Raw genomic sequence first — 27,174 nt, 5'->3', positions numbered from 1 at the left:
TCTTTCCCATTTATCCTCTACTCAAGGAATCCAGGTCACAATCCTCTAATATGGCAGATACAAATTTCTAACTGATTAGTAACACTGCCACAAACTTCAAAGTCATGAAATTCCAAACCAAATTCACTATCTTTGTATTAAAAAGTGAGAGAACAAGCCCAAATGAAGTAAGATCTTTAAATTTACTCAGCTGGATTTTTTAACTTAACACTTACTGTCCTGTTTCCACAATTCCAAGCCCTCCAGAAATGTGCTTTTTTGCTTTAAGCATTTATCCTTATCCCTCAATTGCAACATCCATCTTCTTTTCCCAAACTCCAACTTTGGAGTTAGCTTCTTTAGTCAAATCCTGCCCGAAAGATGAAACTGGGGAAAAGCCTGAATCTTGAGTTAATGCTGGAAGAAATTCGGTTCTTAGTGCGGCTTCAAGCCCAGCGCGGAGTGTCCTGGGGCTGCCCCGGCCTCCGGCAGGGCGCGGCCTGAGGAGGCTCCCGGCCGCGCTCCCAGCACCGCCCAGCCGCCCGGCCCGCGGCTGCGCCCAGAATCCGGAAGCACCCGCACCCCACGGGCGTCAGCCGCCCGGAATTCCGTGTGCTCGGGCTCCGACGCCTGGAGAAGGCAGCGTCCACACCCAGGACCGCCGACTTTCCGGAGCAGGGTTGCCAGAGACCCCGGCGCCGGTGGGGGCGCACAGCCTCGCAGGTGAGGGGGCGCTGCGGAGGGGCGGAACCGGCTGGGCTCGGGCGGGTGGGCACCCGGGGCTCCAGTTTTCCGGCCGGGAGGCGGGCGCCTCGGCTCCTAGCGGAGCGGCTCAGACCCGCTGGGTCTCTGCGGGCCGTGCGGGGTCCTCACCGCTGCGACGGCTCCTGCGGGCCCCCGACGCGCCGTGGCCCCTGCCCCCTGGGGACGTGGGCGCGCCCTCCCGCGCGTCACCCGCCGAGCGACCCGGCGCTGGTCTCTGGGGAACCCGCGCGCGCGGACCCGGGTCTCCAGGGCCTGCGGTGCTGGGGAAGGTAAGGAGATGTCGGTAGAATGCAGGGGCCCTTATTTCCATCTGCCGAATATCCTGCTCACCTTCTGAAAGTTAGGTTTCAAAGGAAACATTTGAAAAAGTACAGAATTTTGGTGCATAGCCAGGGAATGCAGTTTGACCTGTGTTTAACTAGTGACACTGTCATAGAAACTCTCAGTGTGTGTACCAAGTTCAAAGTTGACAACCTTGAAATCAGTTAAATAATTCCTGCTGAGTGACTCACGAAGGGATCACTGTCCCGCTCACCTTCTAGAGAAACAGAGCACTCAACTGTTCAACTCTGCCCTCTAAGGTTCTGCAGACTTGTTAAACTATTAAATTGACAAGAGAGATTAAAGGGAGAAAAACTAATTTCATATATATGTGGGAGTCCATCTAGAGGTGAGTGACCAAAAGCAGTCAGATAAAAGAAAGTTTTCTATGCTATCTTGAGCCAAGGAATGGGCTGGGGGCCTGGCTCTTCAAAGGGAAAGAGGGTAATTAATTCACAGGAAATAAGCAGGGCAGATGTTATTTGATGTAATCAGGTATTTCCTCTTCTGTACTGATAGATCACAAAAAAATTTATTTTTGATAATAACTCTCATTCTGAGCAGGCCCTTTATGGAAATGAGAGTGGTAAAAGTTCGTTTTTGAATCTGCTATATCTTACTTACCTTCACTCAAAATAATCCATATGCCAAAATAGCCATTTAGGGGAGACTAGTTTTGAACCCTTTACTTCTATTAAAATTGTTTTCCAAGATGTTTAATGTTAAGATGCTGACATAAAATGCAAGATTTGGTATTGTGAATATAGTGTGATTTTAATTTTGATAACAATATAGTCCTTTATAGTATGTATACCTAGAAAAAAGCCTGGGATAAAAAAGCAAAACAAGTTGTTAACATGGGCTGCCATGTTTTGAAAATATTTTGCAATTGTTATGCAGTTCTTTATGTTCTAGATTGCCTAAGATGAGCATGAGCTGCTTTTCCATTAGCTGAATTCCCAGGTCCTTCAGCCTGGCTTATTCTGTAGAGGCAGGGATTGTACAAAGATTGTCCTGGAAATTGTCAAGTGATTCTTTAGAGTGTTTTTTTTTTTTTTTTTTGACTGTTGGAGATTAAGGTCAAAATAGATTAATCTAAGTGGTGTGGTCTAATCTTTCATAATATACATCATCATCATTCCCATCTGCAAATGCTAGTTATGAATCAACTTAAATGTAAAATACAATAAACAAATGTGAAATTAGAAGTGTTAATGTTATTGAAAGGAGGGGTTAAATCAAGGGACTTAAGTTTAACCAAACCTCATAAGAAAAAAATATAACCCGCTAATTTCTTCATTCATTAGACAGATACTTCTAGGTCCTGGGTTGGGTGTACAAGTGTGGGGAGGGGATCCGGAGGAGGAAGGTTCCATGTGTGAAGATGCTTAGGTCCAAGCTTGGGGTTTTTCACACCCTAAAGAAAAATGCAGAGTGGAATGGGAAAGTAGAACTAAAGAGAGAGGCCAGGCCTTGACCCTGATAAGAAATTTTAATTTCATTTGAAATGTAATTTAAAAAAAAATTATACTCAAATTATAATATAGGAAGGAGATTAGAGGCAGAGGGGGCAACTTTCATGGATATGAACATCAGCCCAAGGGATGACTTTTTACCCAGCGTTAACACACTGTCAGACATAATTCCAGTTTTTAAAAATTGATAAGTCATATTAAATTAAACCTAATGTCATTTGTTTCTTGTTAAATACACATAACATTTCTTTCAATTCAAGCTATGCTTTTCTTTCTTAGAATTCTTCTATATGTGGGAATGTGTGACAGTAAAAGAAATTAATTTCAAATGTCATTATATACATATAAACTTGCAATTTATAGCTATATATCTTTCAATCCATTAAAATATAAATTGTACATTTTTATTACTAATTGTTCACGTTTTCTCACAAATGGCTTAACAGAAACCACATAACGAGTGGGTCTCTGAATTTATAGAATTACATATATTAAAAATCCATGATTTTATTATCACATAATATTTTCAAATTTAGAAGTAAATTCTTCCATTTTTGTATACTGTGTCTGTAACTCAAGTCTGTCGTGTTTTTATTAAGATGTATATTTTGAGTATATGAAGGGATTTTTGGGTGTCAAATTATTAACTATAAAGCTGAAGTCATTCTAAAACCAACATATTGCAAGCTTGGAAAATGTTCAGTGTTTGTGATTATAACATGATTGTGGTATCTTAAAAAAAAAATAACGCCTTATTATCCCACAGTTTGTTTGTAAAGCAATTCTAAATTCACTGCCAGTTTACTTCACTGAAAAGAGAATCATTAAAATCTATATAACTTGAACTTTTTCTACAGGATGGCCATAGGAATTTTTGCAAATTGTATCTTCTATTTGAAAGTCAAGCACTTACCTCGTCATCTGAAGAAAAAGCTACAAACTGACATTAAGGAAAATGGTGGAAAGTTTACCCTGTTGTTAAATCCTCAGGTATTTGCAAATTTCATAAGAAGTGTATACTAGACATTGTGCAGTGAGGGGACTCAGTTAGTGATAAGGAGAGTAAGTAGAGGAAGTTGACAGGAGAAAGTAAGGGAAAGCAAGAGAAATCGTTACATTACCATTTGGGTTGGAGAGAGGCAGAAACAGGAACCCCACTCCACCCACATCTCCAGCCCCAATTTCTGTTCCTGTGAGTAGGAAAATTCCACATGCCCTGTAAATCTGGTCTTACTAGTGCACAGCCAAAGCCATAAACAGAAATAATTTCAGACCAGTCAAATCTGTTCTTGCAGGAGAAATGTTATAGTGCACAGCAGTCACTTTTAGCACTCCTTAGTAACTCACCAGAATGCCAACACAAGAGTGACTGACATTTGCATGTGGGATTTATAGGCGACAGAAGGAACCATGCCTATTCTTTTTGATGCCGATTCTTTTTGTACAAATGGTACAAACCATTTGTTTTATTTTAAGGGGGACAGAATTTACCTTTCCTCTTTCAAAATGAATGCTAGACCTGATAGTTTAGCTTTAGGATGTCACAGCTGGATAAAATCTTGAAAAGAATTAAGACTAACTTCTTTTTTAGCTACCACATTATAAGAAGTGAAATTGAAGTCCAAATTCATGAGGTCTCAGGCCTGCAAATGCAGGGCCTGCCTGTCTCTTGCTCCTCCTTTTGTTGGTCATTAGGGGGCTCACTTGGCTTGCCCTCCTGTACCACAGCTCTCGGCTTGCAGGTGGTATGCCTAGTTTGTTTTGTGCTCTCCCGTTTTTCCTTTGTGGGGTTTGTCTATTTTATTTATCTTTTCGAATAACCAACTTTTGGTTTCATTGATCCTTTGGATTGTTTTTTTAGTTTCTATTTCATTTATTTCTGCTTTATTTTTATTATTTCCTTTCTTCTGCTGGTTTTAGGGTTTTTTTTTTTTTTTAAAGATTTATTTATTTATTTATACAAGCACTGGGTACAGTCAGAAGCGCAGGAGGGTGAGAGAATTCACCAGAGCCAGAGTGGGGAACAGAACAGGCAGACTGATGAAATACATTGCTGAGGGGAGCAGCGGGTGCGGCAGGAGAGGTCTGCGCGCCATGTGGGACTCTGGTTGGCCGGTCAGGGATCGCGGGATTGTTGAACCGGCGCTGCAGAGGCTGCAGACAGCTTCTCAGCCCAGCGCTCAACTGCTGGGCCACTGGGGAGGCCCTATTTTTCTTTTTCTAGTTCTTTAACATGTGAGATTAGGTTGTTTCTTTGAGTTCTTTCTTGTTACTTGATGTGAGCCTGTATTGCTGTATTTTCCCCTTATTACTGCTTTTACTGCATCCCATACATTTAGGAACTTGGTGTCTTCCTACTCATTCAACTCAAAGTATTTTTTAATTTCTTCTTTGATCTTCTCTTTAGTCCAGCTGTCTTACAGTAGTGTGGGTTTCAATCTCCATGAAGTGGTAGGGTTCCTTGCTTTCTTTTCATGATTTATTTCTAGTTTGATGCCTTTACGATCAGAGAACATAGTGCAATGATTTTGATCTTCATTTATCTGTTGATGTTTGTCTGGTGGCCCAGTATGTGATCAATTTTGGAGAATGATCCATGCACACTTGAGAAAAATGTGCACTTAGAATTTTTGGGGTGCATTGTCCTATAGATGTTTGTTAAGTACATGGGTTCTATATCTTTTTTAGGACTCTAGTGTCTTTGTTTATTTTTTGTCTCATTGATCTGAGAGAGTGAGAGTGAGAGTGGGGTGGGTGTGGGGTGCTCACGTCTCCTACTATGTATGTATTTTCTTTAATGTCTGTTTTAAGAGCTGATAGTAATTGTCTAATGTATTTTGGTGCTCCTTCATTTGGTGAGTATATGTTAATGATTGTTATATCTTCCTGATGTATTGTCCCCTTGATTATAATATAATGTCCGTCTTTGTCTCTTTTTACCTTTTTTAATTTGAAGTCTATTTCATCTGTTTTAAGTATAGCTGTTCCTGCCTTCTTTTTGGGTCCATTTGCTTGTAGGATTGTTTTGCAACCTTTACTTTCAGTCTGTGTTTATCTTTTGTAGTTGAATGTGTTTCCTGGAGACAGCAGAAGGTTGGATTTTGTTTTTGAATCCAACCTGCTACTCTGTGTCTTTTTATTGATGAGTTTAGTCCATTTACATTTAGAGTTAATATTGATACATTTAGAGTTGATATTGATATGTTGGCGTCTGTAGTTGCCATTTTGTTTGTCTTTTTGTGATTTTATTCCTTGCTTTATTCTGTTCTTCTTATTCATTTTTCAGTTGCTTTTGGCTTTAGGACTTCTTGTAGAATTTTTTGGAGTGGGGGTTTAGTTGTAATGAATTTCTGGAGTTTCTGCTTTTTTTGAGAAAGCACTTATTTTTTCTTCATAGAGGAAGGAGAGCTTTGCACGGTAAAGTATTATTGGTTGGCATTTGCTATCTTGAAGTTTGTTGAATATGTCAGTCCATTCTCTTCTTGCCTGTAGTGTTTCTTTGTAGACGTCTGATGGCAGCCTGATTGGTTTTCCTTTATAAGTTATCTCTTTCTTCTCCCTTGTCAGTTTCATTATTTTTCCCTTGTCTTGGACTCTTGCGAGCTTTATTATTATATGTCTTGCTGTAGTTTTTCTTTCATTGTGGTAATTTGGTGTTCTTCTCACTTCTTGTATGTCTATATGCATCTCCTTTTTCATGTTTGGTAAGTTCTCTTTGATTAACTCCTTGAATTATTCAGTGCCTTTGTCTCTCTCCTCACCCTCTGGGATTTCTATAACTCATATATTTCCTTTCTTCATGATGTCAGATAATTCTTGAAGTGTTTCTTCATTCTTTTTCCTTTGTACTTCTCTTTCCTTTTCTTTTTAGTTCTTTTTATTTCTGTATCTTCGAGTATTGATCCGTTCTTCCATTTCATTCATTCTGTTTTCATTGTTTTTCCCAGAGTTCTTTATCTCCTCCAGTAATCTTTTGATCTCCTGCATTTCTTTCATTTCCATCTTTAGGAACTTAATTTCATTCTTCAGTTCATTAATTATTTTTCTCATTCATTCTTTTCCTTTTCATCTTCTTTATACTTTTTAGTCATGAAGATTTTAAATTCTCTATCTGGCTGGCAGAGAAGTTCTTCCATGTCGTTGTTGTTGGGTTCTGGTGGCTGATTTTCTTTTTGCAATGTGTCCTTTCCCTGAGGGCTTGCTTGGTAATTTGTATTTTTCCTTCTCCCTGTTTGCTTTCTAATTAGTTCTATGCGATGGTATGTTTTGCCACTGGTGGTTGCGGGCATCTCTTTGGGGTGCTCCTTCCGGGGTGTGGGAAACTGTTTACCAGACTGGGTCCAGTACTGTTAGCCAAAATTCTACCACGGTGTTGATTCTGTGGCTATGTTGCTTGGCACTGTCCCTTAAGATTTCCTCCCTCTGTATTTACTCAGTTCCAGAAGGGAATCTTGTAGTCTATGCCTTCCAACAATCAGGTAGTTGGTGATTTGCCCCATGCTCTCCCAGTGTAGTGCCTACAGTTGTGCAGATCCCACACAACTTGGTGCCTTGGCTCTCAGTTCCAAGGCTCTCAGATCTGGAACACGGGCGGTCACACCATGCAGTGCCTGCAGTTATGGCGGGTCCCGTGCCCTCATCCCAAGCCGGCTCTCCATTCCAAAATGTGGGGGTCTCTTGGGGCCTTCAGCAGTCTCTGTCCGCGTGTTTGTTTCCTTACTAACCCCGTATATATATAGCCACCCTTTCTCAGGGCCCAAGGGTGTATCTTGAAATCCCTCACTTTCAACTATCAGGTAGTTAGTGATTTTGTTCTGATCACTAGGTGGTGACAGAGGCATTTCCTAGTAAACTTTCAGAACTGTGCTTCTGGGCAGGTCTCCGGGAAATGGAGGGGTGGTGGAGGGGATCATCCCAATACTGGCTCATGCTTGGTACTGTGCTTGCCCCAGGCCCCATCTGCCCACCTGTCACCTTCTGACATTCAAGGATGACTCAGGGTTTTTCTGTTGTTGACAAACTTTATCTCCTCCTTTTCAGCTTTGTGGGTGGACGAGGGGAGAGGGGATCTGGATCGATGTCTCTTTCCACACTCCCAACTCTCACCTTCCCCCTGCTTCTGTTGGGTCACCAACGCTGTCTGAAATGTCTGGGTCCTGCCAGGAACTTGCCACAGTCTCTCCCTTATCGGTTGTTTTTACAGGAGAATTTAGTCCTTGGTCCCTTCACCGCCTTGTTGGTGACGTAACAGGATTTTTTTTTTTTAAGTGTAGAAATGTTTTGTTCTTTTAGTCTTTATGTATCTTTTCATACAAGTGCTAGTTGTTGAATTGTGTAAATATTTTGTGCTACTATTTGCAATAGGTAAAACCTGGAAACAACTCAAATGCCCAAAAAAATAGATGACTGGATCAAGAAGATGTGGTATATATACACAATGGAATATTATTAAGCAATCAAAAAAGATAAACTCATGCCATTCGTAGCAATGTGGATGGAGCTAGAAAGAATTATGCTCAGTGAATTAAGTCAGAAGGAACAAAAAATCAGATGGTTTTACTCATAGCAGGAATATAGGGAAACCAAATAAGACATCAGTGTAAAAAAATAATAACAATACAAAACACAGCAAAGTAAAAGCAGACAGTTATAAATCAGAGACATACTACAGGGGAGGAGGAGAGAGAGGGATCAGAGGGAGCGAGGAGCACAGGGGACTGTGGTGACAGTGCACGGGTACATTGGTGAAGTGTATTCTATGGGGACTACACCTGAGGGAATGGGGGGAAGCAAATATTGTTGAAAAATGAACAATGATGTAGAAAATAAAAATTTTTTTAAAAAAACAATTTAAAAATTATGTAAAAATATATAAAATAATTAAAAATAAATAAAATTTAAAAAAAAATTGTGCCCAACTGTAAACACAGTTACTAAAGAGCATATTAAAATAAAATTTCAATTAATTGTAAGAGGAAATTATAAAGGAACTCAATGATGGTCTGAGAAGTTGGTGAATTGGTACAAGAGTTTGTTTTTCCTACCCACTCCCTTAGCAAATGCTAAGCTATTTTGAAATATCCTTTTCCAATTTTAGTTACTCTAATTATTTTTAATGTCATCTTTTTATGTCAGCAAAAATGAAATTCTTAGTATTTTTGTTGTTTATTGTATGAATTATAGACTTATATAAGCTTAGCTGTGTGCCAAAATTTTCAGATTATGCTATTGTAGAACAAGGTATGCAGTATCAGTGAATTATTAAGCTTAAATGATGCATATATAGATTGGTGTTGTTCTGCTCTACTTTTATTTAAAAATAATGTAATAAAAGTACAAATTACAATAAATACTAAATGTCTTTTGAGCCTCTCATTCCACCTAGGAAATAATTTTACGAGTATACAAAGATTTCATAGGTGAAGATGTTAAGTGCAGTATTGTTTATAGTAGTGAATATTTGGAAACAACCTCTAGGGCTGGTTAATCAGTCATGGCATGATCATATTCATACTTTTTAAAAACTGATTTTTTAAAACTTTTATGTGAGTGGAAATTATAATATTTATGAGCTTCAGAAGTCTGAGAAATATTACAAATTACTTTCCAATAACCTTTTTAAGGGTGAAAATTACATAATTAATACAAATTATTTAAATTTTGTTTTTACTAATGCAAAGTGTATGATTCTTTCTTTCTTTCTTAGTGCACACATGTAATCTTAGACAGTACTGATGTTCTCAGTCATCATCTACTAAACTCTGTCCAAAAGAACCATATCCATATTACAAACCCAGATTTTGTATGGGAATCTGTCAGAGAAAGGAGACTCCTGGATGTGAAGAATTATGATCCCGACAAGTCACTGGACACCATACAACCTCCTGGTCAAGAGGAAAGCCATTCTGGTAAGCTTTTTTCAAGCACTTCATGTATTGTAGGTACAATAATAAATGTATTGGTGTATCAAAGATATTACAGTGAATGAATTGTCAGAAATACTATGCAAATAGACTTATTATTATCTCAAAAGATGGACAAGAAAGTAGTAAAGGCCAAAAACTATGTTATCAACAAAAATAAATTTCTAAATATGCAGTCTAGCGTGGTTAGATTCAAATGACTACCAAAATACTGATAATATGGGGAAAATTGATGTGTAATTCTAACTGAAGGAGATGAACCTTTGCATTAAAAAATTATCATCACAACTTAATAACTGGAAATTTTATGACCAGCATTATGCTAAAGAAGTTATTTCTGGGGCCTCCCCGGTGGCGCAGCGGTTGAGCGCTGGGTTGCGAAGCTGCCCGCGGCCTCTGCGGCGCCGGTTCGATCCCCGGCTGCTCCCCGGCCACCGGAGGAGGGTCCCACATGGCGTGCAGACCTCTCCTGCTGCCCGCTGCTCCCCTCAGCAGTGTACTTCGGTCCTTCTGCCTGCTCTGCTCCCCGCTCTGGCTCTGGTGAATTCTCTCACCCTCCCGTGCTTCTGACTGTACCCAGTGCATGTATAAACAAAACAAACAAACAAACCAGCAAACAAATAAATAAAGCATGCCTCTATAAAAAAAAAAAAAAAAAAAAAAAAAGAAGTTATTTCTGGGGCCTCCCTGATGGCAGAGGGGGTTGGGATGCAGCCTGTGGGGCTGTCTGTGGCCACTGCAATGCGGGTTTAGTCCCTGGCCAGGGAGCTACCCACATGGCGCGGCAGACCTCTTCTGGCTCGCCTGCTGCTCCCCTCAGCAGTGTGTTTCAGTCGGTCTGCCTGTTCTGTTCCCCACTCTGTCTCTGGTGGGTCCTCTCACCCGCCTCTGACTTGTGCCCCAGTTCTTGTATGCACAAATAGATGAATCTGTGGGAAAAAAAGAGTTATTTCTGTAAGAAACACATCTCCTTTGTAAACTCAGATTTTATTTTGGAATCTGACCAAGAAGAACACCCTTGTATAGAGAAAAAATATACTCCTCAAGTGTAACATTAAAAATTAAGCCATTCTGATAACTACCAATTTATAGTAAGCACATGCTTTGTGTTAGATATCAGTTAGATAATGTTTTGTTGTGGTGTAGCCTCTTTAAAAAAATGATAGTCTGGCAATGCTGTCACCAGACTTTCCTGCTGTCTCTGAGAATGGTAGCTGAACAAAATAGGTAGAGTCCTTTCACACTGTGAACATTTTTCAGCATCCAAGATAATAAAGTCACATTCAGAATTACTACAAATATACACCTGATCTTTGAAATCTTTTTTTTCCTGCTTTGTTAATGATTTACTTAGAGAAAATAGTTTCTAATACATTAAAGAAAATATGAACAAAGTGTAAATGTCAGTAATGTTTCAATGGACACTATGTTAACTTAGAGGCATTTTTCAACATTGAAAACTCATCTTTATCATTTCACCAAAACTAATTAATTTTTTTTAAGGAGTTTTTTTTTAAAGTTTTATTTATTTTTATACAAGAGCTGGGGTACAGGCCAGATGCATGGGAGGGTGAAGGATTCACCAGACACAGAGCGGGGAGCAGAACATGCAGACGAAATACACTGCTGAGGGAAACAGCTGGCGTGACAGGAGAGGTCTGCCATGCCATGTGGCTTTCTCCCTGGCCAGCCAGGAATCGAACCTGCGCCGCAGAGGCTGTGGACAGTTTCACAGAGCTGCGCTCAACCCACTGCGCCAAAAACTAATTAATTTTAGACTGTGATTATCACTTAATATTGACTGGGACTTTTCTCTTTTTTTGGTGTTAACTTTTTAAAATTTATATTTACTTAAACATCCTTGTTGATTTTTTTTCACAATTTAGGATTTTCCCGTTAGGTGTAGTCACCATAGTTTCCCCACAACCAAAGCACCCAGAGTCCTCCACCATAGTCCATTGTGCTCTCTTCTCCCACCCTGTTTTCTACTCTTGCCCTCTCTTTCCAGCTTTCCCTTTCCTCCTGAATATCTCTGATCTATTTTCTGCTTTCAAGGGTCAGTACTACAGTTTGTCTTTGTCTGATCCTTTGTTTGGTTTCTCTAGATTCCAAGTATAAGTGACACCATCAGGTATTTATCTTTCTCCTTCTGGTTATTTCACTTAGAATAATCCCTTCCAGCTCTATCCATGTTTCTGCAAATGACATGAGTTTATCTTTTTTGATCGCTGAGTAATATGCCACATCTTGTGTATCATTGTATATATATACCCAGAACAGATCCACTCCTCTGTTCTGAGGCTTTTAGGTTGTTTCCATATCTTGTCTATTGTTAATAGTGCTACCATAAACATAAGACTGCAGGTTTCTTTTTTACGTAGTGCTTTTGTGTTCTTTGGCATTTTCAACATGCAGGGTCGTATGGTAGATCCCATTTTTAGTCTTTCGAGGAATCGCCACACTTCTTTCCATAATGGCTGGACCAGTTTATATTCACACCAGCAATGTAAGGATTCCTTTTTCTCCAAAACTTCAGCAACCCTTATTGTTTCTGTTTTTTATTGTGGGCCTTTTTCACTGGTATAAGGTGGGATTTCATTGTTTTGATTTGCATTTCCCTGATGATAAGTGATGATGAACATTTGTACCTATGTCTGTTGGCCATCTGCATGACTTCTTTGGTTTTCTTTGAAATCTGATGCCTTAATTTAAACTGAAAAGAAATCGTGCATTAAAAGTTATTCTTGGATTATTTACTTTGTTTTTGTTGATTCTCATCAGTTCTTTGTAGATTTTTGTGATAAGTCCTTTATCATTAGTGTTGTGTGCAAAAATTTTCTCCCAATTGGTAGGGTGTCTCTTTGTTTTGGTTATTGTCTCTTTTGCTATGCAGAAGCTCTTTAATTTGATGTAGTCCCAGCTCTTTATCTTTGCCTTCACTGTCAATGCTTTGGGTGATGTGTCTGTAAAGATGTCTTTGATGTGCATGTCATGTAGTGTTTCGCCTGTATTTCCTTCTATATATTTTATCCAGGAATTCCACTCCTAGCTATTTACCCAAAGGACACAGAATCATTAATTCAAAAGGGCACCTGCACCCCTATGTTTATAGCAGCACTATTTACAATATGTAAGCTATGGAAACAACCCAAATGCCCAAAAATAGATGACTGGATCAAGAAGATATGGTACATATACACCATGCAATATTACTCAGCATTCAAAAAAGATAAACTCATGCCATTTGCAGCAATATGGATGGAGCTGGAAGCGATCATGCTCAGCAAAATAAGCCAGAAAGGAAAAGAAAAATACCAGGTGGTCTCACTCCTAGCAGGAATTTAGAAAACCTAAATAAGGCACCAGGAAAAAGACTAATTATAGTAAAGTAAAAATCAAAATCAACAAGCAACTATAAATCAGAAACACACTATGGGAGGTGGGGGGGTAAGGGTAGGGAGGAGGGAGCAGGATCAAAACAAGGTGGGGGTGGAAATTGTATGGGGACTATAACCAAGATGAAAATGCATACATTGTGCAAAAATGAAAAATGGTGTAAAAAAATAAAAAATTTTAAAAAAACTAAAAAATATAAATAAAAGTTATTCCTATATTTTATAATGCTTTAGTGTTACAGTTACTCTACAGAAAAATATAAAGCAGAACTTATTGGCCCTCTCATAAGAACCCATAAATTTCCTTCTAACGTAGATTCCTTTGTGAAGTGATGGCACTTGGAACTTATTCTGATTCTGTAGTTAGAAATACATCTAATAACTATGCTCACCATAATCTCCAGAAGAGAAGAATGCCATTGGAAATTGCATGCCTATCAATGACTTTCAGATAATACAGATTACATTAGAATCCTCCTCACATGCCTATTAAAATAGTATTGTAATGATATGTTCTATTTTTTTCTACCTTCCTCTTTTCCTACATTATCCTTAGATTACCAGTAACTATAGTTAATTTTAGGTACCTAAAAAAATAGAATACAATGGCACATGCGACCCATCTTCAAGAATCTTAACAATTCCAGCATTTATTGTTAACTTATTTTTAATAAGTCTTTGAGTAGTAAATAAGTGCTTTGTTTTAATTCTAGAAGTGAAAACAAATGATCTGTCCTGGGACAATTCCATAGAAGAGGATGACATGGTGGAACTCACTAAGTAATCTACCTTTTTTAAAGCTTTTATTGAAGTGGCATTGTATTATAACATTATAGATTTCAGGTGTATTTCATTATAAATCAGTGTCAATATATACTACATTATGTTCACCACCAAAAGTCCAGTTCCATTCTTCACCATACGGTTGACCCCTTTTACCTGATTTACTTAACCCCTTTCTGCCTTCCCTTTTTATAACCGCAAATTTGGCCTTAGCATCTAAAAGTTTTACTTAGTTGGTTCATATGTTTTGTTTCTCTGCCATATATGAGTGAAATCATATGATGTTTATTTTTCTTCATCTGACATTTCATTAAGCATAGTACCCTCTAGGTCCATCCATGTTGTTACAAATGGCAGGATTTCATCTTTTTTAAAAAAAATAACTGAGTAGTATTCCATTGTGTCTATATGCACCACATCTTATCTATCTTTTGTCCATGGGCACTTAGATTGTTTCCAACTCTTGGCTATTAGTAATCTATTTCTGGTCATTAAGACTCAACAAAGATTGTAAATGTTTTGTAAACCTCAAGAATAGTATTAAAATGCAATTAGTAAATTTTTATAAATCATTAGATTTTTGAAGTATTTTATCTTGTTTATCTATTATCTTTTTATTTAAAACCTGTAATTCCACTAGTATAGTGATTATTACTTTTAATCTGTCATTATTTATGGATATAACTGTTAGATTGATTTTTTTAAAGTTTTATTTATTTATGCAAACAAGAGCTGGGGTATAGGCCAGAGGTACAGGGGTTGAGAGGATTCACCAGAGACAGAGTGGGGAACACAGCAGGAAGATTGACTGAAATACACTGCTGAGGGGAGCAGAGGTGAGACAGGAGAGGTCTGCTGCACCATGTGGGTCCCCTCCTTGGCTGGGGGTTGAAGTCGTGCTGTAGTAGCTGTGGATTGCTTCATGGTGCTGACACTTAATCCCTTGTGCCACCAGGAAGCCCCTAGATTGATTTTTTAAAAAGAGAAACCACTGAGATGAGGTTTGGGTGGCGTATTCACTGTCACCTTACTGAACAGCATTTAGAGCAAGACAGTTCATTATTCTCTGATATTTTCTTTTTCTTTTTTTTTTTCTTGCAGCATTTTGTTATTTATTTATTTATTTTTATTTATCTTTTCATATATTTTTACAGCATTGTTCATTTTGAAACAATGTTTGCTCCCCCCCACCAGGTGTAGTCCCCATAGAATTTTTCACCTGTGCACCATCACCACTGTCCCGTCATGCAGCATTTTATTCTTTTTTTTTTTTAAATAAATTTTATTTTTATATTCTCCATACAATTGCAACCCCCTTATTTTGACCCCAATCCCTCCCCACCCCGCCCCCACCCCCCATATTGTGTCTCTGGTTCATAGTTTTTTGTTGATTTTGATTTTCACTTTCTTATAGTTATTCATTTTCCTGGTACCTTATTTTAGTTTTCTAGATTCCTGCTATGAGTGAGACCATCCGGTATTTTTCTTTTTCTTTCTGGCTTATTTCGCTGGGCATGATCCCTTCCAGCGCCATCCATGTTGCTGCAAATTGCATGTGTTTATCTTTTTTGAATGCTGAGTAATATTCCATGGTGTATATGTACCACATCTTCTTGATCCAGTCATCTATTTTTGGGCATTTGGGTTGTTTCCAAAGCTTAGCTATTGTAAATAGTGCTGCTATAAACATAGGGGTGCAGGTGCTCTTTGGAATTGATGTTTCTGTGTCCTTTGGGTAAATACCTAGGAGTGGAATTGCTGGATCATGTGGAAGCTCTATGTTTAGTAGGTCAAGAAATCTCCACACAGCTCTCCATAGTGGTTGGACCAGTTTGCATTCCCACCAACAGTGCAGGAGAGTTCCTTTTTCTCCACATCCTCACCAACATTTGTTGTTGCTAGTTTTTTTAATATGTGCCATTCTCACTGGTGTAAGATGGTATCTCATGGTAGTTTTGATTTGCATTTCCCTGATTACAAGTGATGTTGAACATTTTTTCATATGCCTGTTGGCCATTTGCATTTCCTCTTCAGAGAAGTTTCTTTTTAGCTGTTCTGCCTATTTTTTGACTGGATTATTTTGTTTGTGTTGAATCTCATCAGCTCTTTGCAGATTTTGTGATCAGTCCTTTATCATTAGTGTTGTGTGCAAAAATGTTCTCCCAGTCGGTGGGGTTTCTCTTTGTTTTTGTTATTGTGTCTTTTGCTGTGCAGAAGCTCTTTAATTTGATGTAGTCCCAGCTGTTTATCTTTGCCTTCACTATCACTGCTTTGGATGATGTGTCTGTAAAGATGTCTTTGATGTGCATATCACGTAGTGTTTTGCCTATATTTCCTTCTATGTATTTTATGGTTTCAGGTCTTATTCTGACACCTTTATTTTAAAGAGTTGTTGAGCGTAGTCCAGAGATGTGACACAGATATCACATTTGTACTGTGTCACTTTTGTACTGTTCCCTTTTTTATTATGAGAAGGCATTGCTATGAGTGATACAGATGCTATGAGTCAGAAGCCAAATTGAAGACACGTTGCCCATCGCTACAAGGGCTGTGCTTTCTCCAGTGTGCTGGCATATTTCTTTTACACATCTGCTCTGCTTCATGCCATGTTACCTTCCCTGTGAGACATCAGAGCTCTAGAATTACATAAAGATGGAATCCAGCTCATTACACAAGACCTCTTAATCATTTTAGAATATCTGAATTAGAATATTTTATATGGGATTAGGAGAGCTGCAAGAATAATTTTATGAAAATTCAGTTTAGACTAAAAGTACATTTTAATTTTAACATTTTAATTATGCAAATTTTAGGTTTCATACAGAAGATGTTGAAATCCCTGATTTTGCTCGGGATTTTGAAGTTGCAAAATATAACATCTTGGAAAAGGTACGAATAATTTCTATTTGAAGTAAAAACTGTTTTGAATTTTTCCTGTTTGTTAATTTTCTTGTGATTTTTAAAAAAATTGTGAATCTCCTAAATAAATAATCCTTAATATATGATTTGATTTTGATAGGAAAATATTTACATTAAGATTTAATTTAAAGAAATGCCTTCTCATAATAAAAAAGGGAACAGTATAAAATATTAAAGTGACATTAAAAATAAAGGCTTTCTCTCCCTGTTATTTTCTCGTATTTTAAAAGAGTAAATTTGGGCCTCCCTGGCGGCTCGGGTGGTTGAGTGCAGCACTGTGAAGCTGTCTGCAGCCTCTTCAGCGTGGGTTCCATCCCAGCCAGCCAGGGAGATACCCACTTGGCGCAGCAGACCTCTCCTGGCTTGCCTGCTGTTCCCCTCAGCAGTGTATTTCCGTCAGTCTGCCTGTTCTGTTCCCCACTCTGTCTCTCATGAATGCTCTCACCTTCCCGCACATCTGGCCTGTCCCCTGGTTCTTGTATGCCTGAATAAATAAATCTTAAAGAAAAAAAAAAGTAAATTTGACACCAAATATTTCCACCAAATGAGATTTCAATTACTCTACATTACAAAGAAAAATAACTTTTTTCTCCAGCATCACACAAATGCACACTAATACTAGCATTCCAAATAATGCTCTTTTTTTATCTTTTAGATATTTTATTTGTTCAAATATATATATGAGGGTCTCCCTGGTGGCACAGGGGTTAAGTCTCAGCACTATCAAGCTATCACCAGCCACTGTGGCATGAGTTCGATCACGGCCAGGATGCTAACCCACATGACACAGCAGACCTCTTCTGTCTCCTCCGCTGCTCCCCTCAGCAGTATATTTCAGTAGATCTGCCTATTCTGTTTCCTACTCTCTCTGGTGAATCCTCTCACCCCCTGTACCTCTGGCCTATACCCCAGTTCTTGTATGCATAAATAAATAAAAATAATTCTTAAAAAATATATGTATATATATATATAAAATGTAAGTTGAAAATAGCATTCACTCTGTGGGAAGCAAATACTGTTTATGTATATACACGTATCTACAGTAAAAATACAGGAAGAAATATATGAAAATATTAATAGTGATTATATATCTCTAATATGATTTCATGATTAAAATTTTTTTCCTTATACTTATGGTCATTGCTAATTTGTATTTCCAGATAAGCACACATGGCTTTAATAAGCAACATTTTTAGTTTTTTCCTTTTTTTAAAAGATTTATTTGTTTATTTATTTATTATTTTTATATTCCCCATACAGTGGCAACCCCCTGATTTTGACCCCAATCCCTCCTTTCCCCGCCCCTCCCCCCCGAAGTGTGTCCCTGGTTCATAGTTGTTTGTTGATTTTGATTTTTTTCTTTCTTATAGTTATTCTTTTTCCTGGTCCCTTATTTAGGTTTTCTAGATTCCTGTTATGAGTGAGACCATCTGGTATTTTTCTTTTTCTTTCTGGCTTATTTCGCTGAGCATGATCCCTTCCAACTCCATCCACGTAATAAGCAACATTTTTAAATGACCCCTGGTTTGTTATTTATGCGTGCACCTTACCAGGGAACCACCTGTTTTTCAGATTGTGGCAGAGGGTAGTAAGGAGACTGCGGTCCTGGAGCTGCTCTGCTCCCGGAACCCTGCGGACCCTGCCTTCCTGATCTCTGCACACTTCCTCCTGGCCGATGACATTGAGGTGACAGTCTTTGTATCAATTGCTACGTGTTTATCCACCCTTGTTCATACCAGTTTCTTTAAAATTGGTCAATGAACCAGTCAATCTGTTTACCTTTTTCTTTTGACCTGGTAAATGTTTGGAATGTGAGAATAACATCCCCTGGCACAGGGTTCTAGTCACAGGAAAATGTTCCCTGGGTTTAAGAGGGAAACTACCCCTGTTGTAAATCAGTTGTGCAATATTTTACAGAGTATACACCCCTAAAAGTTGTCCATTCACACACTTCATGAAACACCTACTATGTGCCAAATATAGAAGCCATGACTGCATACCCTGCTTCTCAAAACTTATCATCTGGGAGGAAGCCACACATTGGTGCCTGGAACCTGCCATGATAGAAGTAATATTGAACCACGTGTGAAGTGTTGTGGGCAACTAATGCCTGAAGTTTACATATAATGCTGCAGCAACCATCAGGTTTTCTCTGACCAGGCAGAAGCATTGGCACTCCTCAGCAGTAATGGACCTCACAGCATTTCTCTTAAGCTTCTAACTGTATCCACACTCCCAGTGTTAGCTCAGGGCAAGGAAGGAGATTCACATTGAAACAGCACAGGAGTAGAAAAGAGCTCGAACAGTCGAACAGTGTTCAGAATGCTAAGGGACAGTGCCTGAGGTAGAGGACAGGTGACTGCTGGTAACATTGTACCTATGCACACAACTGCAAGATCATATAGATTCAGGGCCCAACAACAACAGGGCTTATTTAACAAATAGGAGATTAGGGAGAAGAAAGGCGTTTTTAAGGCCACAAGTGGCCAGCTGTCTCAGATGGTGTCCTCAGTGTCCAGCGGTCCCAAACAAAGGCCGCTTATGGAAGATGAGATGACACTGCAGCAGCTCACAACAGCAGTCTGGAGGCTGGGCTGCATCCCAAACCAGACTGTGATGAACTCAACAGTACCAGGAGGTGGTACTAGAGAACCAGAGACTGTGGTCAGCTCTTTGAGATGCTGTGGCTAGCCCGAGGGTGCTCCTTGCAGGCAATGTTAGAGGCTGGGGCAGAACCAAGTTTCTCAGTGAAGGTCTGGTGAACCTCAAAGAGGTCAACTGCTCGATTGCTTCTCTCTCTTCAGCAGCTGGGAACAGAATCCTCCTTTTTTGAGGTGGTACTATGAATTCTTCCTCTTCAAAACCAGCTGCTGACTTCTTCCAATGAATCCTTCTCTCTTTAGAGGCTGGCTGCACACTGCTTCTTCAAAGGTAGTCCAATGAATCCTTTTTCAGACTGACTCAAGCTGCCTCTTGATCTGCCTTATGTCTTCTTCAGGGTCCATCACCCTAAAATCCTGATTGGGTCATTTTCAATACTAAGCATGTGATTGGACAGTTTTGCACCAATCAGCTCATTTTCAATCTGAATAATTAATTGAGTTAGATTCCTAAAGCCAGATATATAAGGGAGAAAAGGCTAGCCCAGCCTGCACTCTGATCAGGGCAGGTTGGTGGGCCTGTTGGCTCCAGAGTACCTTGGCCAGAGCTGGCCTTTCTGGGGCTGCAGGAGGGTAAAGGTCCATAGGCCCTGGTATGAAGCAACTTGCCTCAGCCCCTCAAAAGCTTCTTTCCTTGAGGCACCCAGAGGCCTCAGATATCCAGTTACAAAATCAACTAGGAGCAAGAACCACCTGACAGAACTCCCACCCAACCTCCAATACATCTTTTACCACAACGGTTTGAGATGTCCTCTCAAGGTTAGAGGAACATGCCAGTGCCACACTCCAGGAAGCCCAAGGCACATGTTTCCCACCTGCTTTTTATGGTTCATTTTTTAAACTCCAAGTCTCGTGCAGTTTACTAATGAGAGATCACTATTATTCAAGCATTTTTTCCTAATATCACAGCTGATGTCCCACCTTAAGTTTTTGTGGAAATCAATCTAGAAAGCTAATCCAGGGTTAGATGTGTCCAAGAAGGAGTAGGGGTTTTGTTAACCTTTTACTCAAAAATGTGTACTATATTTTGTGGAGGATTCAGTAGTGTAAGTTAAATGTAAGTAGTTGAAAACCATGATAGAATGTGTTATAATTTTTTTCTTTCCTGAAAAAAAAAACTGTAACGTGGCTAGATCAGCCTATCTCTTTTTGCTTACTAAACCAAAAGCCTTCCTGGTGCTTTCCTCCCTTAGCAAGTCAGTATTCAGAATTCACAGAGCACTCCTTGGCTGAATTGTTCACCTTGATAGAAATAATCCTCACTTAACCAGTTCTGCAGTGAGCTTATCTCACTTGTCCTTCCCCTGTATCAACCCATTTTGATGAAAATCTTCCAAAATTATTTTAAACTCTACCTTCTTAGATGAAATGACTTGAACATGATATATTTCCAGTTTCAGAGGCGTCCTATAGCCCCCAATTCAGGAAGGTGGTTATCAGTATTGTGAGTAGTTTGGCTTTACCTTGGGACTGCACACCCCAAAGGCCGTGCCTTGCTCAACAAACACAAGTATCCCACAGCCCCCAACTGGGGCAAATCCTCTATATTCTTTGAGGCTGATGTTCGGATAACTGCTTACTCCAGGGGTGGGGATTTCCAGGAGGAGCAGAAAATGCCGCTTTGCAAGGCATGTTGGGATGAGGGAGGCCATCATGCCTACCCAAAGGACTCCCCACTCTGCACCTTTAAGGTAGTTTGCATGACCATAGAGGTTTCCTGCCTTCTCCTTTGTCACAGCTATCATTTCATTTCCACTCTGTGCCTATTTTAATAATACCTCACTTCTAAGGTATTTTGCTTATCTTCTTCTCCCTTGAGGTTTTTTTTTTTAATCATTGCCAAAAAACTAGGTAACCAAACTTCAAAGCTAATTAAAGTAGTATTTAAATTAAGAGTGTGTGAGCTCTGAATAAATGTTTCCATGATTCTTCAATGGATCAGATGCATCTTTTGTGCTAACTTGGGGTTTTCCCAGTTTACTTTTAGGATGTCAGCTTTTTTGTGAAGAATTGAATCTTTAAGCAATTGGAAACTAGTTTCTGAACTCCCTTATGCACAGATCTAATGCAATATTTATGTCCTATGCCCATGCACATAGTAGGTGTTCAACAAAGACTGATATTTTAATAAGTTACTGTATCTTCATATCCTAACATTTGGTTATATCTTATAATTCACAGACTAGAAGGCAGTTTGCTGTAAAAAAAACCTCTGCAGATGCAAGTGAATACTATGAAAATTACATTGAAGTGCTAAAGAAACAAGGATTTCTTCTAAAAGAACACTTTACACCTAAAGCAACCCAATTAGCCTCTGAGAAGTTGCAAGCAGTAAGACTGATTTGAACATATCATTTTGTGTTAGTGATTGAATGTTCCTAGTAGAAATGTTTTCTTTATGACAAAACCTGTCAGAAACGAAGAGTAGGATCAAATAAAAGAAAAGGTAAACCCATAGAAAGGCATGAAAGCTGGGTGGGAATGAGTTCAAAGACAGGTCTCAAAACTTATCTTTTATTTCAGCAACAGTTCTCACAGCTTGCAGAAAGTTTGATTATAACCTAGACCTAGGAGCCGAAAGTTCTTAACCCTTAATACTTAATCATTAATGTCACTGGTAGACCTAAAGTTACAGGGTGAAGAAAAGGGAAAAGGAAAAATAAGATGGGAGTAAGGGAGAAGGGGGAGAAGGGAAGAATACAGTGGGGAGGAGGATGGAGAGGCAAGCAGAGAGCAGGTCCAGAATGTCAACACTTAGGTGATTGAAGGTTACTCACTTCCAGGCTAATTATTCATTATTTTTCCTCACACCTCTATTCAGCTCTTGAAGAGTTTTTCTGGGTGTTATTTTGTTATTGCAGTTGCTTTTGGAGGAGGTAATAAGTTCAAACACTCTGAACCAAGAGGAGAGCGATTTGGTGGAGATGATTTGGGCAGAAGCTCTTGGTCACTTGGAACACACACTCCTTAACCCTGTGAACAGCATTAGTCTTAATGATGTAAGTCAAACATGTCCTTGAAAACAGGACAAACCCACCCCCCTACCCCAGGACAAACCACCTCTCATAGAACAAACCTTCTGGATTTCTTAGCTTGAATAGTACCAATTATATCACTATTACCTCAATAAAATTTTATTAATAAAGACAGTCAAAAATAACAATGCCACTTTGTTTGAGTGCTGGTCCAGTTGATCTTGTATTCATTCCTGGCTGTTCTTTCTTCTTACCTGGGGAAAGAGAACACCAAGAAAGAACAGTGAAGGGGAAATCAACTTCCCAGAAAAGTAGATATCCCTATGTGAAAAATGTCAGACATAGGATCTGATCAGAGATTGACTTCTTGGTGCTGGCTTATTTGGAGGCCTGCTTCTCTAGATCAACAGATTTGTAGCAGGCCTGAGATACATATATGGTCCTGGTTCTTAGATGATCCTACTCTAATTTATAGCAACTGCTTCAGAGACTTACACGTTCTGACTGTCTCAGGGAAAGGCAGGCTTGCTTCCAGCCCTCCAGAAAATATTCTTATCTTCTTAACTATATGTAACTGAAAGAGCAAATGAAAGAAAATATTCCCAGTGGTTCAATTTGTACAACTATATCATTTACTGAAACAACTCTCCCCTAAGGAGAGATAAATAAACTAATTTATTTCAGAAAGAAAAATTTTTCCTGAGATAAAGTCCAAAAAGTACTTGACTTATAATTAGAGTCATGTTCTGGATTCTGTTTCTAGTTTGAGTTTTACATCTATTTAAATTTCTTTTGTGAAAATCAAGTCTACTCCAGTTGTATTAGTACTCTTCCACACACTGCAGTGTGTGGAGATAAGTATAGGTGTATGCAGATATGTGGATGATAGAGATATTAATATGGATGTACATGTAGACATAGATGATATAGATATAAATATAGACAGACTTCATGGAACCTTTCCTGTAGTTAACCCGAACCCAGTTTGGAAGACTCCTCATGGCATCATCACCACAATTAAGCTGCCTCTCTGATAAACACCAGCATCTGTTTTATGGTGGCTGTCCAGTAGAAAACAAATAGTGTAACATGTCTAACAATTATTTTAGATCTAATATTTTATATTTCTCTTCACTTTTCCTATGATTATCAAGATTTGATCTTAATGAATATATCTCATCTTCTGTTTAAAGGTGAGCAAGGCAGAGGCAATTCTCCTTCTAGCAAAGATAGCACTAAAAAATGGAGAAACAGAAGAAAAATTACAAAAGATCATGACTGAATTCTACAGATTGATACCTCACAAAGGTCCAAAAGTTGAAGAAGTTAACCTGAGACTGTTAGCTAAGAAGGAGGATCTCTGCCAGGTAAATCTCTGAATACAGAATTCAATTGAAAGTGTATTGGAGGAAGGGTCTTTACAAACCATGTGAATAAGGTAACACTGAATCCAAAAATTGTCTCTAGAGTTTGTGCACAAATATAAATTGTTTTAGAATGTTTTTGATCCTTTTGGAAGTTATCTGACTCATACTGCCAAACAAAATGTGTTGAAGTAGTAGTATAAATGCAATTTTTTTGGAATTGCTACACTGTAATACAATTTTCCAGATAATGAGAGGAGTTAGGATTCTTTCTGCAGAAGAAATAAAAAGCCGCATGGCTTCACAGTTAGGACATTTACCCCTTCTTTAACAAGTTATCCAGTGGTGTGCTCCACATCACTTAGAAACAGCTTGACCATCAGTCGCAGCTTTTCCCATCACTGTGCTCCCTATAAAATGACAGCTTCCATCTCAGCCTTGTCCCCTTACCATCAACATTTAGCTGCAATAGTTCATAGTGTACCATCTGGAGTATTTCTTTTTGTGTATCTTAGAGAAAGCCCCCAACAATTTTCTTTTTGTCAGAATTGAACCAAATGGGTAATCGTAAGCCAGTCACTGTCAAGACAAACTGTGGGGAAAGGAGCAGGGCTCAGTTACCAAAGGAGAAGACTGGAAAACAGTCAGGCATCCCCCTTCCCTTAACAGAGGCTGATGAGACTGAAGTCACTCTCTGACTCTTGAGTTGCCTCATCTGTGCCTGAGGGGATTGGGACAATATAGAGATTTGTAACGTAGGCATCGGAGTTGTTTGCAGATGTGTAGTTTGTGTTTTGGGGAGATGATAACTTTGAATGGTTTGTAAACTATATAAGTGAAGACCAACAAATGAAGAACCAGGAAGTGAATTGAAAAAAGGACCTTCCAAATTTAAAATCCCGTATTTTGCCTAAGACCAATATAAAGGACTTCAGTCATTGGTTTTGTTACTGAGAGGGTTTGTATAGTGCCCATCCATACATGTTTTCACTTAAGTTTTATATTTTCAATAGGTAATACAACTGTATAATCCAAAGATCAAGATTATATTAAAAAGGTGTATTCAGAGAAATCTCTATTCTACCCTGTCCCTTCAACCTCATTACTACCCCCTCTCCCCACCCAGAACTAACCATTTTTATTAGTTTCTTGTTTGTGGATTCTTCATGCAAGTAAGCATGTATAGGAACCTATTCATAGGAACTTATTCCTCTCCTCTTTTTTACATGAAAAATAGTGTACCATCTTTGCTCGTCTGCCCCCCTCTTCCTCTACCAGGTTCTGTACCATCCAGTCTACTGTTTCACAGCAGGCATGTGCCACCTTGGGTATATGTCCATCCTCTTTTGCCAGATGTTTGGATTGTTTCTAAACTTTGCTGCTACAGACACTGTCACATGTCTGTTCATCTTTGTATCTTTAAAATCTAATACAATGCCTGACATAGAGAACAAGCTGAATGAATTTTTATTAAGCAGAGCTGGAGTCTAATAATCTGAATTCCAGTTAAGTCTCTCTCCCTTTTTATTGGGATCTTGAACAACTTAATTTCCTGAGTCTTGCTTTCCTCATCTAGATAGTAAGAATAATAAAGACCTAATAAGACCCATGTTACAGTGCAGATTAAAGGAAAAATGAAACTGAAACCACTTTATTAACAATGAGTTGCTGTGCACTATGATTGTTGTCATATGTTGTCCATCATTGAGGCAGCAGTATTCTTTAATTTTCCCCTTACAGTATTGGTATGTATTACTCAGTCTTTGGGGAGAAAAGCTTATTTTTCTGAGGAAGTGTAATGTGATATAAATATTTTGGTACATGATGAGTCTTACATCTGTCTGTCATTTCCATCTACAGCTAATAAGAGACATGGTTAATGTGTTTGAAACGAATTTGTCCAAACCCAACCCACCATCTCTTGCCAAATACCGTGCTTTGAGATGCAAAATTGAGCATGTTAACCAGAACACTGAAGAATTTTTCAGGGTTAGAAAGCAAGTTTTGCAGAATAATCACAGGTAAGCATAAAGAAAATATGTTAGGACCCAATATTATAAAATACTGTTGCAGATTCTGTTAAAGAGCTAATCTCCACAATTACATAGGTAATAGTCCTCAGTAATAAGATAATAACATTATGACAAATTACTTTTTTCTGTGTTTTTAATAGGGCTTGGGATTGTATTCTGTGCTGGAAAACACTCTATTGTTCCTCTCTGATTTCAAGATTACCTTATCTTGCTAATAATAAAATTTTTTTTTTAAGATTTATTTATTTATGCATACAAGAACTGGGGTACAGGCCAGAGGCATGGGTGTGAGAGGATTCACCAGAGACAGAGTGGGGAACACAACAGGTTGACCGAAATACATTGCTGAAGGAAGCAGTGGGCCAGTTAGGAGAGGTCTGCTGCGCCATATCGGTATCTCCATGGCTGGTAATCGAACTCGTTCTGCAATGGCTACAGATAGCTTCATAGTTGGCTACAGATAGCTTCATAGGTTGCGTCTTAACTCCTGTGCCACCAGGGAGGCCTGCTGATAGTAAAATTTTTTGAAACAAAGTGACATTTTATTTTGTGTTCCAAAGATACTTTGTAGGAAAATCCTTTTCAGTTAAGATTTTAGAACACAGAAGTATGTGTGTGGCAGCTTATAGAATGACCACTCCATGGCATAAAATCACCAAGTGGAAAGCATGTCAAGAGATATGGCTCCTTGACATTTGCTTCCATAGTGACCATGTATCCCTGTTTGTTATGCTAATATGCATTTCACAATTTCAGTATTGCCTCACGTCCACTAAGATGACTACTTAAAAAAAAGGGGGGAATTATAAGTGTTGATAAGATGCAGAGAAATTAGAATACTCCCACAAGTGTTTGTGGAAAACTTAGTATGGCACAGCTGCTGTTTGGCAGTTCCACAGCAAATTAAACAGAGTTATTATATGCCCGAGCAATTCCACTTCTGACTGTATACCCAAAAGAACCAAAAACAAGTACTCAAACAACTCTTGAGCATGAATGTTCATAACAGCATGTACAGTAAGTGAAAAATTATCAGGCTTTTCCACCCTCCCACCATTAGCATTAATGATGGACCCCTGCAGTCCTGCATGCATGCCTGATGGTGGACATCGGAAGTAGGGTGTGGGCATGCATAGGTGGGCACACCTGGGCTGAGACTGAGCTTATAAGGGCGGCGTCATGGAGAACCAGCAAAAGAGAGAGCAGAACGAGAAAGAGCAACAGTAGAACAAGAGCAGAACCAGAGAGAAGAACCACAGAAATAGACCACGAGAGAATGCCTGAGAGCCCTGAAAGAGTGAAGATTAACCGGGAGCTGGGAGGTCTCCCGGCCCCCAGGCCCTTGGCCCCCTGACTCCCGGCCCTCCAGCTCCACCGCCTTGTAAAAAGCTCAGTAAAAGCCTGAGAAGCCACTGAGAGCTCCAGGACTCTCCTTTACCTGTCTGCCCGGATCATAAAGAACCTGCTCTGTGCCTTGCTGCCATTACACAATAGCATTATTCACAATAGCCAAAAAGTGCAAACAACCCAAATTTTCATCAGTGAATAAATTATCAAGATATAGTATATGCATTTAATGGAA

The 27,174-nt window shown here is 39.0% G+C and overlaps 1 protein-coding gene across 4 annotated transcripts in view; it reads left to right on the top strand.

Annotated features, from left to right (window-relative positions):
* The first annotated feature begins 571 nt into the window (after positions 1–571).
* The window catches only part of PARP4 (poly(ADP-ribose) polymerase family member 4), a 131,290-nt gene continuing 104,687 nt past the window's right edge, over positions 572–27,174 (top strand). For 2 of the 4 annotated variants that reach the window (XM_054687728.1, XM_054687726.1), the window contains exons 1-10: positions 572–702; positions 3,398–3,530; positions 9,247–9,448; positions 13,572–13,638; positions 16,455–16,530; positions 18,133–18,246; positions 21,402–21,551; positions 22,082–22,219; positions 23,389–23,562; positions 25,420–25,580. In XM_054687728.1, the coding sequence (XP_054543703.1) occupies positions 3,399–3,530; positions 9,247–9,448; positions 13,572–13,638; positions 16,455–16,530; positions 18,133–18,246; positions 21,402–21,551; positions 22,082–22,219; positions 23,389–23,562; positions 25,420–25,580 (1,214 nt within the window). In that variant the 5' untranslated portion in view covers positions 572–702; position 3,398. Of the gene's footprint in view, positions 703–973; positions 1,014–3,397; positions 3,531–9,246; positions 9,449–13,571; positions 13,639–16,454; positions 16,531–18,132; positions 18,247–21,401; positions 21,552–22,081; positions 22,220–23,388; positions 23,563–25,419; positions 25,581–27,174 lie in introns of those variants that run through there. The other 2 variants (XM_054687727.1, XM_054687729.1) reach the window with 2 other exon arrangements.

This window comes from Talpa occidentalis, unplaced genomic scaffold (assembly GCF_014898055.3).
Source record: "Talpa occidentalis isolate TD23 unplaced genomic scaffold, MPIMG_talOcc4v2.1 talOcc4.5, whole genome shotgun sequence".
Taxonomy (NCBI): domain Eukaryota; kingdom Metazoa; phylum Chordata; class Mammalia; order Eulipotyphla; family Talpidae; genus Talpa; species Talpa occidentalis.
Note: the sequence above shows the minus strand (reverse complement) of the source record. Positions and strands in the feature narration are given on the sequence as shown.